Raw genomic sequence first — 12,076 nt, forward strand, 5'->3', positions numbered from 1 at the left:
GGATGGCTGCTGCGAGACGCGGGGTCATGTGATGCAGCGGCTTTGCACACACGTACTTGAAAAATAATGTACATGAATGGTATGTGTAGTTGATGCAAAATGCAAAGGCAACCACGAATAGGACTGCCGCAAACCCTAAATTGATTCCGGAATCCCCTAACCTAAAGATGTCTGCAACCTTCCATTGCGCTCCAATCAAACCTCTCAATTGGCTGCATCGATTTGCACTGAGAGGTTGCCTCACCTTTGGGGCCTCAACGCATGCTGCATATGAGCTGGCTTGCATAAACTCAAGGGAAATTCGGTCCATGCACCACCAATCAATCCGACATCGAGCTGCCCTGACACTTTCCAGAACGGATAACGGTATCAAATCAGGAGCTGCATTCTGCACTTGCAACAAATAGTGATATGGGTAGGCGCAGGCATCGTTGCGTGGGGTGCATATGGTGTAGGCCGCTACATGATGCAGGCAAGGACTGGACGATGATGTTCTTACCGGTCATCTCCTACGTACGGTTCATGCTTGCAGCAGCAGCAGCAGTACTATCCCTTCGATGCGACAAGTAGTCTCTGATATCGTGTCCAGCAATCATGGGGGAAATCACCTGGTTAATTCCGTGGCACCTTTCATTAACCAGGACGGGCACGTGCGACCAAAACTCCCGATCGTGACCTTCCTTGGCGCATAGGCTTCTATAGACTTGGCTCTCCTCGCCCGTTTGGGCTGCCGGATAGGCTTACCCAAACGAGCTCCGGGGTAGATTTTGCCGGCTTTTGCTCGAGCGCATTTCGGACACTCCCATTGACGATGATCAATAGATGTAAGGTACACCATAGACCGAGGGCCATCCTGGGAAAAGCAGAATTCATGATGGCGAAACTTCTACAAACCACAATCGGTCAAAGCGATGGTGTATACGCCATCGGATAGATTTCCCGGGCTCCTTTGGTGGCCACATACGGCCTGCGCCCACCCGATGTCCGGAGTGCGGAGAGGCATGTGCGACATCTTGGCATGCCATTATCAACTACAAACTACACTTACGCCATCCCATCCCCGGGAAGTGAATTTTACCTGTTGTTTCGTATGGCGCCCGCTACGCTGCAATGTTTCACATCTCACATGTAACATGGTCTTGTACAAACATGTGCGGTTGTCAAAAGGGACTAATGGTATTTTAGGGTGAGGTAAAAGAACGTCCATTATTCTTAACTCTATGGGGTATCTTCCTAAAAACCGTGGCCATTACACTATTAGCATTAACCCTAAAGGTAATGATATATCGATAGTCGATGTATTGTGTGTAGTTCCCAATTCTATCCTAGCCAAAGAAACGCCAAATCCAGTATATGAAGTGAAAGTAAGAAGAATAAGTAGTCATGGATGTGATGTCGCAGGTTGGTGTTGCGCTCAGACGACCGCCACGGCAGCCACAAGTGCATCAAGTGCAGAGCTGTGGGCGCCGGCGTCGCTAGTGGTGTAGGGGCCGGTCCAGGTCACTCCAAGTTGGTTGGTGGTAACATTGCGGTCCTTGGCCCAAATCGTGTTCGCGTTGTTGAGAATGTAAGTGCGGTACTCGGGCATGGGGGCGACCTGGTGCAGGTACATGAGGTTGCGGAGGAAGACGCCCTTGAACTGCGCGCCGTCGGCGCCGCAGTTGGGCTCGCAGCCTTCATATAGTGTACCGTTGCGGGACAGCTTGCTCATGGCGGCCTTGGCAATGCCATCAGCTGTCGTGAGGAGGCTTTTATCGCCGGTGGCCTTGTAAAGTTCGGCCAGGCCACCCAGAACGACGCCCTGGTTGTAGCTCCATGTGGCGCCACCGTTGTTCTTGCACTTATCGGTCAAGCCGTCGTTGACGAGCATATCTTGGTTGATCAGGCCGCTGCCTTTGAACCACTTCCATTGTTCCACCGCGATGTCGACGTAGTACTGCTTGTTGGGCATGCGGTTGGCGAGAGAGGCGGCAACGCTGAAGAACAACTCGTTGGCGATGGCATTGGTGTAATCCGTCACCTTGGACCAGTAGATACCTCCACACGGGGAGGCACCCTTTCGCATGTCCTCGAAGATGTCGTTGGCGGCTTGGATGTAGGTTTGATCACCAAGGCCTTGTACGCCAAGGTCATGGGCGCGGATGAGGGCGAGCGCCCACCAGCCCTCGTCGTCGTAGTAGTCATTAAGGAAATCGTCGAAGCCACGTCGGCTTATGGCCGAACGGGTGGAAGCTTCATGTTTGGAAGAAGCTTTGGAGCCCTTGGGAATGGAAATTTTGGGAATGCGGGTGTAACTCGACACCACCAAGCCTTTACGACCAACATCAAGGGTTTTGATGGCACTGATTTGTGTTTTTTCTAAAGAGCTAATTAGATAAAGTTCCCTGGAATGGCCAAAGAGCAGCAATGGGGATCCGCTAAAGAGACAAGGGGGAGACTTACGGGCTTGCTCGTATGTGTTCTGAATGATATCGGGGATGTTGATGTTGGTCTTTTGTATCGTGTTGAGAGCAGCATAGTCGGCCAGGACGGTGAGGCAGTTGGCACTGTTCCACCAGCCGGTGGTATCCCACAAGCCGGTCTTGTGGTTGTACCACCCCTGGAGGCTATTCAGGCCAGTGAGTGTATTATTCGTAATAGTCTGTAGGTCGTCGAGCTGCTTGGCCTGATCGGACATAACCATGAGCGCCCTTGAGGTCAGTCCGCCGACGAGGCCCTTGGACACGAGGCCGATTACATATTCGCTGGAGACCATGATGAAAAGAAAGATATAGTAGAAGCACTAGTAGTAGTAGGGACAGACAAGAAACAAAACAAGGTCGGAAGGGTTACAGAGGGCGATCCAGCCGGGACTTTAAACGGTCATCTATGAGGGTCGGGACGGGTTACGGCTTAGAAAGACTCATAGACCCATTACTCAGGTCGAAGACAAGCAGCGGTATGCGACTGGCGGCATCCCGAGGATTAAGTAGAGAAGATCCGGAAGCGATCCCAGATGTAATATATGGAGCAAGGCGACTGCGCCTTGATGCGTCCAGACAAGTTTAAAACTCCATAGGCCTGGTTCGGCTGGGCTCATTAAAGGGCTCCGTGAAGTGTGGCCCTCCCTTGGCAGAAAAGGAGGGCATTGTGACAGGCGAGGACCCGATCCATGCTGGCTCTTGGAATGTTTCCATTTCTGAACAGGGGCTGGGCGGATCGTCACGGACCAGGGTTGGTTGGGTGTGGGCAGCGTTATGCTTGCCAGCTCATCTGAGAGTGAAGCATGCCAACTTAGGTTGCCTCAGCTGGGAATAGATTGGGGACATGCACGGTGTGCTGTTGGTTGCACGGGGGAAAAGAATTTTGCTGCTGGCTTGCTGGGAGCTCGAGGTATCTTGTATCGAGCCGCCTGAAGTGTGAAGTGGTGTTGGTTGGACGCTCCGAAGCTGGGTGGCCCAGCTGTTTCAGGTTAAATTTGAGCTTTCATGCGCGCGCTAGAGCAGGTCCTGCGTGCAGAACAGCGTGTTGCGTGCCGGTCGCCGTCGAGCCGTTACACTGCTAGCCACTGGCAGGACCGCCGTGCTACCTACCGGGCTGCACTACAGGCTTAGCAGGCACCGCTAATATGTAGACATTGCCCAGTGGTAACCCTCTCTGTGTGTCTATCAACCCCTGGGCCCCACTCAGCCACTCGCCTCCGTCTCCGATCAATCTAATCCCAGAGGAGATCCGGCGGTTGATTTGGAAATGGTTCACAAGCAGACGAACGAAACATTTCGTGCAGCTCACTCAACAAAGTTCCGTGACCCTGCGCAAAGAGAACTTTGCTTTACTCAGCTGGCACCACAGTCGTCACTGAGCAACTGGCAGACTGCGTTACTGATGTTGAGCCGAAGTGGGAGGTGGCTGTACATTGAATTGATACAGTTGATGTTCGGTGCGATACAGGTACTTCCAAGCAGCACTTGAAATCTCCCATCTGCCCCTTCGCCCCACGTTTCATTGCCGGCCTGCAGACTCATCGCCGCTGCTACCTGAGGAGACCTCTCTGCCATCTGGACTGGACTTTTCAGGTCGCTCTTCCATCTCTGGAAATCTTCCTGGTTGGCCCCGGAAACTCGCCATGGGACGAACCGAGCCAGCGCCGATTCGTCGATAGGGACATTTCGTGGAATAGCAATGACAGCCGGTCAACGAGCACTCCCATCATCTGAGCATCATCGACTCACAGATCGTCAGACACTCTGGCCAGCTGCCTTTGTACCAACTTTTCCAACTTCCCGACTTCCGGATTGGGGGATTGTGTCATCGGGCATCATCCTGCTGCTGTGCTCGTTATGGCATTTTCGATATCCGATGGGTGTCTGGGGTGTTGGCGGAAGGGCTGCAGTGCAACGATCCACCGACCACAAATCGTTCGACTTGGCGGAGACCGGGAGTTTTGACTCGGGCAAAAAGAGCGAACTAACCACCCCAGATGCATTTGTTTCCCGCCGCACCAGGACAATATGTGGTTGGCTGCGACTCATACACCGCACACACCGGCATCTCTATATAGGGTCAGTCCCTAAGAAGACAATACCTGATATGCATGCTGACGGAGCCACGTGGGTATTCGCACCCGCGTAACGCACACAAGCGCCCTTAGGCATGACCCTCTGGCGCCATTTTTGGCAACAACTTCAACTGCGCAACGGTTCACGGCGCTTCGTGGCTAGGTAGACCCTGAGAAAACCTCGTGCATTCACCACTCTCTTCCTCTCTCAGCACCCTGTTGCCTGCTGAGCGGTCAGTATGATACTCACACGCAGACTCGTTCATCTCGTTTGATTATAGATCGCCCGCAAAAGCATTGTCCAGCTTAGGACATCGCACTATTGGTGACGATCGCAGTGTCGACAGTTCCACCCAACCCCCTATCATCGTGTAGCCATGGCTGGAGTGTACATGTGACGGCTTTTGGAAATCTAGGGGACCATGATACAAGTCTAGGCTACCAAGTATTCGATGTCGAGCAACGTCAAAATGGGCCTACGTACATGCTGCAAGCCACAGCTGGAGGTCTGTTTTGAGTTACGTGCGAAGAGGGCGCCAATTCCTATTGGCTACCTTTCTGGAACAGTGACTCTCATTCGACGTGCATATTATTGGTTCCCCGAAAACAATGGTCTCAACTCAGCTTCTTGGTTAGGCAGCTGGTCCCAGTCTTCTGACTTCGACATGATGGACATCAAGTGAGACACTTTGGGCGATGCCGAAGTGCGTGAAGGCATCACGCCATATCTTCATTATAGGATTCTTATTTGCCGATCAACTTCTTGACTCACAATACAGCAGCACCTAGTTCACTCGGAGCAACGGAAGAGTCGAGCACTAGACCCGTATCACCGCCGCACGGGGAGAAAAGCTACGATTCAAATATCATGCTTCCCTTTCCTCCCGAGTCGGGAAGCTGAGCATGGAGAGGGTTGCACAAGCCGAGAGGCCTTGTCCAAACGAGGCACGCGGATAATACTTGGTTGAGCAACCCCCGTCTTGTGTTGCGACGACTGGTATCGGTGTGTGCAAGCTTGACCAATTTCGCCACTATGCTTCACGGGAGCACGCCTATGGGGCCGGTGCATGTCCTCGTGACAGTATGCCTGTAGTCCAACAGGAGCTGGAACCGCAGCAGCAAGATATATGCTCTCGCATGCGTTCCCGAAGGTCTCTGTCAGCAAGTACCCATCAAGAGGTCATCGTTCACCATAGACGTATGTTACGCGTCATGTTTGCGGATGCCATCGGCAGCTCACATGGTCTATTGATTTGGCCTTTTGAGCTGCGGGTCATATATCACTACTTCATGTTGATCATACTAGAGCAAAAACAGACCGGCAAAGTCGTCAACTCCGAACCCAAGTATATATTGAATTGGGTTTCCACTGCAGTTAGCATAGTAAAGTCCATATGGCTACCCGACGACGATATCGATGCAGTCTGCTAACATAACTTCGCACGAAAGTACGACAATGTCCGCCTCTATGCGGCAATGCTAATCACGTTATTTGGCCTGGAGAGAGGGCGATCCGGCCGTGGCATAGGGCAATTCATTGCTTCCTGGCTGCGGCAGATCCGTAGGGTTTTCAGGAGTACTTGCTATAGATACATGCTATCTTGGCGACATAAGTGGCTAAATGCTTTGGAGTATACTACACCGGGATAGGGGTTATATCAACTATTACTACCACTATTACCAGTATCGTAAATGTCTGTTCAGCAGTAGCCTTCAACATAAACATTATTCTACTTCTTATGGTAACCCATATTCGCTAGCAATACGACCGACAATGAATTTCATCTCTATTGAAATATATTAATCTCTCTGGGACCCTCAATTTCCACTGATCGTCCCGCCACCGTAGGATTCCATCGGTTGGATGATCGTGTTCCGGCCCGCGATTGCGACTTGCAGGGCCTGCACGTTTACCTTGTTTTCTCTTGTCACTTGTCATAGCATCCTTGCCCCACGCTCACTTTCGGAGCTGTGCGGTACAGGCTAATAGCCGGGCCCGGGGCCCGAACCGAGCGCAACTGACTTGGGGACAGACCAATGGTGGTCATTATTGAAGCGGAACACCAATGAAGGCTGCTCTGTACGCCGTGTTACTGGGAGGGAACGAATAACCTTTGAGTACCCCTTTTCCATTTTCGCAGCAGAATTTTCGAGCCCGTACCATTGGACTGGACAGTCTTCTACATTTTGAAGCCTTCGAACGTTAGCACACCTGCCAACTGGTCCGAGATTTGTAGGTATGCCAGCAAGATGATCTTGCCGTATCACCACACGTTATAGGCCTGCTCGACTTTGCTCCAGCTTCCCGGCAAATCTCCACTCGCGTCAAGGTGCAGGCCGTGACCATCGTGTGGGAGCTTGTCGGCTTTCATCGGCGCAGAAATAGATGCTCGTGAGGGAGTTGGCAATCCGGTCGTCTCGACAAGACCCGTCTGAGAGGGCGAGGCCGCTTTGGACAGGCTATCGGGTTGCAGTTCGACCCATTCGCTGAACCACGCCTCGGACTTGGGCGAGTTGCCCGGCGTGAACCCGAGGAACGGCTTCGAGAAATCACGGTGTGGCGAGGGCAGAGGTGTGACATATCACACCGCGAAAACGGTATGCGCTGTGTGGCGTTTGGGGGCTGTGTCAGTAGCAGGATAGGGACGCAATCGGGGGCGGCATGTGATACACACACATTGGACTGAGGGCAGATGGGGAGGCTTTCGCAGTGCCCATGGTCCGCTTGATGAACCGGTCGATTTTGTTCTGCGGCACTACCCGGCCCCTCACCATGAACTCGGTACCCTTTGGCCATCTCCGGGCCTGGATCTTCACGATGGCCTTCATCTCGTTGGTCGGGACGTTTTTCAAGAGATTCCACTCTTCGAGCGTGGTTTTGTATTGTTTGGCACTGACAGGATATGAGGTTCCTATACTCAAAAGACGAACAGGATACATCAGGGGGGAGGGGGGCTCACGTTGCTTGGAAGCGGTGGTACTTCTCCATGAAAGACATGACTCTTTCTAATGAGTCGTCCTCATCCCACCAGAGCCTTCGGATGTGGGCATATTGTTCCTCCCAGTTCCCCCGGCAGACGGCTGTTTGAGGGTCGAGTGAAGGAGCGCCGGTTCGGCCATTGCATATGAGTAGCGGGCAGGAGGCCATGCTATGGCGTGCTGTTACGTAGGCTTGCTTGCCTGGCTCGATTTCTACGCGGATGGGACTCGATACATGGAGGCCCTTTTATATCTGCTCAACCGAGACAGACCCCCCCCAAACTTCCAGCCTTACTTATTAGGAGCCCCTGCTCGCTAACTTGTCCAATAGATGACGTTGTTCACTGACAATACATGCGTCGATGCCGATGACAAAAATCCCAGGCGCCAGTACACCTATCAGGCGTACTTGGTAAGGTGAAGATCGCCAGCTCCTGATAGGGCGCCCTGGCTAATCCAGGAGGGCAACTTACCGAAACTGAATAGGTTGCAGGGTGGCTTTTTGGGTGCTGACCACCCGCATGATATCTCTTGCGTATGGCTCCCGCTCCTCGAGATGAATGCATACACCTTCGACCTTTCGCACCTTGGTTGCTTTACCTACCGTTCTCAAGACATGAGATGTGATTTCAGTATATACATGGATATGCACGCACGAAATCAAGGCTTTTACAAAGCCATTGGAAACACCAAGGGCCAGGATATAAAGAGATTGAGGATAATTTACATCCTTGTGTGAGGGTATGCACATGATGGCGGCCCTTTCGGTGAGTTGCAATTCACCAGCCTCTCATTCCCTGTTGCTAGGGAATATTTGATATGGCCTCACAACGCCCACGACCACCCCACCACGGGATAAAAAAAGAAATCGGGAAATTCTTTCAATGAAATATATGGGAGTTGCAGGTGGTTTGCGATCACGATGCCGTGGAAGGAGGCCTCGCATGTCAGATCATGAAAGCCAGCTCTTGCCCAAGCCACAGCAGATATGCGACTATTCCGTAGACTGCGCGCAGTCGGAAGAAGAGCACTTACTTACTCATGCATACAACGACATAACAGGACTGGCCACTACTGACCGACCTATAACTTGGGCTAGATGTAAGTCAATTGGCTGAGATGATGGATGTAGACACCATATCAATTCAATTCAATTGTTGGAGGTTGAGGCCCCTCGTCTTAGGCGCTGTAGAGGGGCCCCTAGGCGGGCAAGTGGGGTACTGAGCCGTAATCATTTATCGGCGAGGGGCTGTCGCATAGCAAAACATTCAATTGATAAGACGATAATGGGCGACGTTAGCTAAATTTTTTGGAGCTTCCACCTGCATCCTGAACACCATCATTTACACCTCTTGCGCCGACTCCAATAACATTGAAAATGGGTCGCAGGAATTTCAGAGTAAGTGCTGATTCCAATACTTGACGGCCCGACTGCATCACCAGCAATAATCTGCATGAACAAACGATCTAACATGGCATCATCATAGGGTGGCCGCAAAGGTGGTAACCGCGGCGGCGGTGGAGGCAACACTGGCGGTCGCGTCGCGTACGTCTCGTTCCCCGAGGTCGTCAAGGAGAACGAGAAGCTCCAGCGCTACTACGATGCCACTATTCCGATTGAAGACGAGGAGGAGCGAAAGGCCTTCTGGGAGGCCTTGAGGACCGAACTGCCCAACTCTTTCCGCTTCTGTGGTTCCAAGGGTCACGCCCTCGCCGTGAGAAGATTGCTCGAGGAAAGATATGTCCCGGAGATTGTCAAGATCGAGCGCTACGATGGCCAGCCCGTCCAGGCTCCCCAGCCGGTTACCTGGTACCCCGATCACCTCGCCTACTCGATGAACACCCCGAAGCACGTCATTCGAAAGTTCCCTCCTTTCGCCGCCTTCCAGAAGTTCCTCGTTTCCGAGACCCAGGTCGGCAACATCAGCAGACAGGAGATAGTCAGTATGATTCCGCCCCTGCTGATGGACTTGTCTCCTGGTATGACAGTCCTCGACATGTGTGCTGCTCCCGGTAGCAAGGCTGCTCAGCTTTTGGAGATGCTGCACGTGGGAGAGGAAGCCCGCATTCGCAAGGCCATGGGTGCCATGGAAGAGAACAACACCGATGTTAAGGCCGAGGAGGGCGCCGACCTAGACATCGACTCTGGAGACGACGGAAGAGCCACCGGGTTGCTTATTGCAAATGATGCCGACTACAAGCGCAGCCACATGTTGGTCCATCAGCTCAAGCGGTTGTCCTCCCCGAATCTGCTCGTGACGAACCACGATGCCACTCTTTTCCCTGCTATCAAACTTCCCAAGGAACCCTCGCAACCAAACCAACAGTATCTGAGATTTGATCGGATCTTGGCTGACGTTCCCTGCTCTGGAGATGGCACCCTAAGAAAAAATGCCAACCTGTGGAATGATTGGGGCCCGGGAGGTGCGCTTGGTCTTCATTCTACGCAGACACGAATTCTGGTTCGTGCCCTGCAAATGCTTAAGGTCGGTGGCAGAGTGGTGTATTCTACATGCAGTATGAACCCCGTTGAGAACGAGGCTGTCATTGTGTCGGCTATCGAGCGCTGCGGCGGCCCCGATAAGGTCGACATCATTGACTGTAGTGAACGGCTGCCAGGCCTTAAGCGCAACCCCGGCATGTTCCAGTGGAAGATCATTGACAAGGATGGCAAAATTTGGAACAGCTGGGAGGAAGTCCAGCAGCACATGCTGACCAAAGAGGACGGGCTACCTCCTAGCAAATTGGCCGAGACAATGTTCCCACGAGCCGACACCAGTGATTGCTCTGGCCTGCCTCTGGACCGCTGCATGCGTGTCTACGCTCACCAGCAGGATACTGGAGGTTTCTTTATTACTGTACTGGAGAAGAAGGCCGATCTGAAGGTTAGACCTGAGGCGCCACAAGTCAAGCCCGAAGTCAAGGCGACGACCAGCAATGCCCAGGAAGCTAAAGAGGAGGTGGCTGCCAAGTTGGCCGTGGAAGAGGAGAAGGCCGCGGAGGGCGAGCCCACAGATGTCTTGCCGACCAGCGGGACCAAACGACAAATTGAAGACGAATCTGAAGAGAAGCCAGACATCAAGAAGGCCAAGACGGCGAGCCCAGCGCCTCCTGAGACCCAGACCGAAGTCGTCATGGAGGACGCCCCTGTAGAAGCACTAGCAGAGCCCACATCCGAAGCTCCGGCTACGGAGGTGAATGCTGAGACAGACACAGAGATGAAAACAGAGGCAGATGTGAAGACGGAGACAGAGTCGGAGGTGAAGACGGAAACTGCGACACCTACTACTGATACCCCCAAACCGCAAGCGCAGGCACCAGAGCGTCGAAGAAACGCAGATGGTTCGTATGAAGAGCCCTACAAGTACCTCTCGCCCGAACATGAGGTGATCCAGAACATCAAGACCTTCTACAACCTCTCACCTCGCTTCCCCGACGGTAGATACATGGTCAGGAACACGGCTGGTGAGCCTGCAAAGGCAATCTATTACACAAGCGCTCTTGTGAGGGACATTCTGGTTCAGAATGAGGGCCGCGGCGTCAAGTTTGTCCATGCCGGTGTGAAGATGTTCATGAAGCAAGATGCACCATCTGCCGAGGTATGCCGTTGGCGCATCCAGTCCGAGGGTATGCCTATTGTTGCGGGCTACGTAGGTTCGGACCGCGTCATCCGTCTTACCAAGAAGGAGACATTCCACAAGCTGTTGAAGGAGATGTTCCCCAGGTTCGCCGAGGGTGAGTGGTCCAAGCTGGGTGAGATTGGAGAGCGAGCACGAGACATTAGCATGGGATGCTGCGTCCTACGTGTCGAGCCCGACGGGTCAGATGCGGACTGGAAGGAGCGCATGGTGCTGCCTCTCTGGAAGAGCTTCCAGTCGCTGAACCTCATGCTTCCCAAAGAGGATCGCGCCGCGATGCTTCTGCGTCTGTTTAATGACACAACTCCGGTCATCAACCAGACCCTGAAGGATGCCGCCAAGAAGGATGCAGACAAGAAGGCCAGCGAAGAGACCAAGACCGAAGCCGTTGAGACTCCCGAGGTGAAGGTGGAGGAAACTAAGGATACCACCGCTGCCGAAGCCGATGTTGCCGCCCCGTCTAATGACAAAGCGATCAAGGTCGAGGACACCAACGGCGCGACGGAACCCGCGGCGGCCCAATAGGCGGGCTCTCTCGTGTTCCCAGCTCGTCTCAGGTAGGGCAAGCATGGCTATATACTTACTTCCTTACCCGTGATCACGCGCCTGGTTATCATCTCGCTGTTCTCATGTATAGTAACAACTACACATGATCCGACTTGCAACTATTACACGCGAATGATTTTGCTGCCGAAGACGCAAAAGAGACCACGGATTCTTCCGACAACCCTATCTTGTCCAAGAAATCGTGTAGAGCATTGCCAGCATACTGATAGCCATTAGAATGTGTAGTTTTGGGGAGTTTTATCAATACAGGAAAATGAATTTAGACATTAAAACGACCGGAAGATTACATATGTAAACAATGCCAGTAGGGCAGGGGCGAAATTGGTATTAACGTCACTGTATAGTAACGCTCGTC

At 52.8% G+C, this 12,076-nt stretch overlaps 3 protein-coding genes across 3 annotated transcripts; 1 reads left to right on the forward strand and 2 right to left on the reverse strand.

Moving 5' to 3' along the window:
• Positions 1 to 1,414: 1,414 nt before the first annotated feature.
• Positions 1,415 to 2,755, reverse strand: PG986_006145 (glycosyl hydrolase; the record flags this gene model as incomplete). Its single annotated transcript, XM_066842367.1, has 2 exons — positions 1,415 to 2,358; positions 2,443 to 2,755. 2 exons carry the CDS (start codon positions 2,753 to 2,755, stop codon positions 1,415 to 1,417), a joined length of 1,257 nt encoding a protein of 418 aa, XP_066702229.1.
• Positions 2,756 to 6,801: 4,046 nt separating this feature from the next.
• PG986_006146 (Clr5 domain-containing protein) lies at positions 6,802 to 7,685 on the reverse strand (the record flags this gene model as incomplete). The annotated part of the gene is made up of 4 exons (XM_066842368.1): positions 6,802 to 7,077; positions 7,126 to 7,160; positions 7,213 to 7,430; positions 7,498 to 7,685. 4 exons carry the CDS (start codon positions 7,683 to 7,685, stop codon positions 6,802 to 6,804), a joined length of 717 nt encoding a protein of 238 aa, XP_066702230.1.
• A 1,209-nt stretch (positions 7,686 to 8,894) lies between these two features.
• PG986_006147 (WD repeat containing protein 36) lies at positions 8,895 to 11,679 on the forward strand (the record flags this gene model as incomplete). Its single annotated transcript, XM_066842369.1, has 2 exons — positions 8,895 to 8,915; positions 9,004 to 11,679. 2 exons carry the CDS (start codon positions 8,895 to 8,897, stop codon positions 11,677 to 11,679), a joined length of 2,697 nt encoding a protein of 898 aa, XP_066702231.1.
• Between the last annotated feature and the right edge of the window lie 397 nt (positions 11,680 to 12,076).

Source organism: Apiospora aurea (genome assembly GCF_038362705.1).
Source record: "Apiospora aurea strain CBS 24483 chromosome Unknown utg000004l_segment0_segment0, whole genome shotgun sequence".
NCBI lineage: Eukaryota > Fungi > Ascomycota > Sordariomycetes > Amphisphaeriales > Apiosporaceae > Apiospora > Apiospora aurea.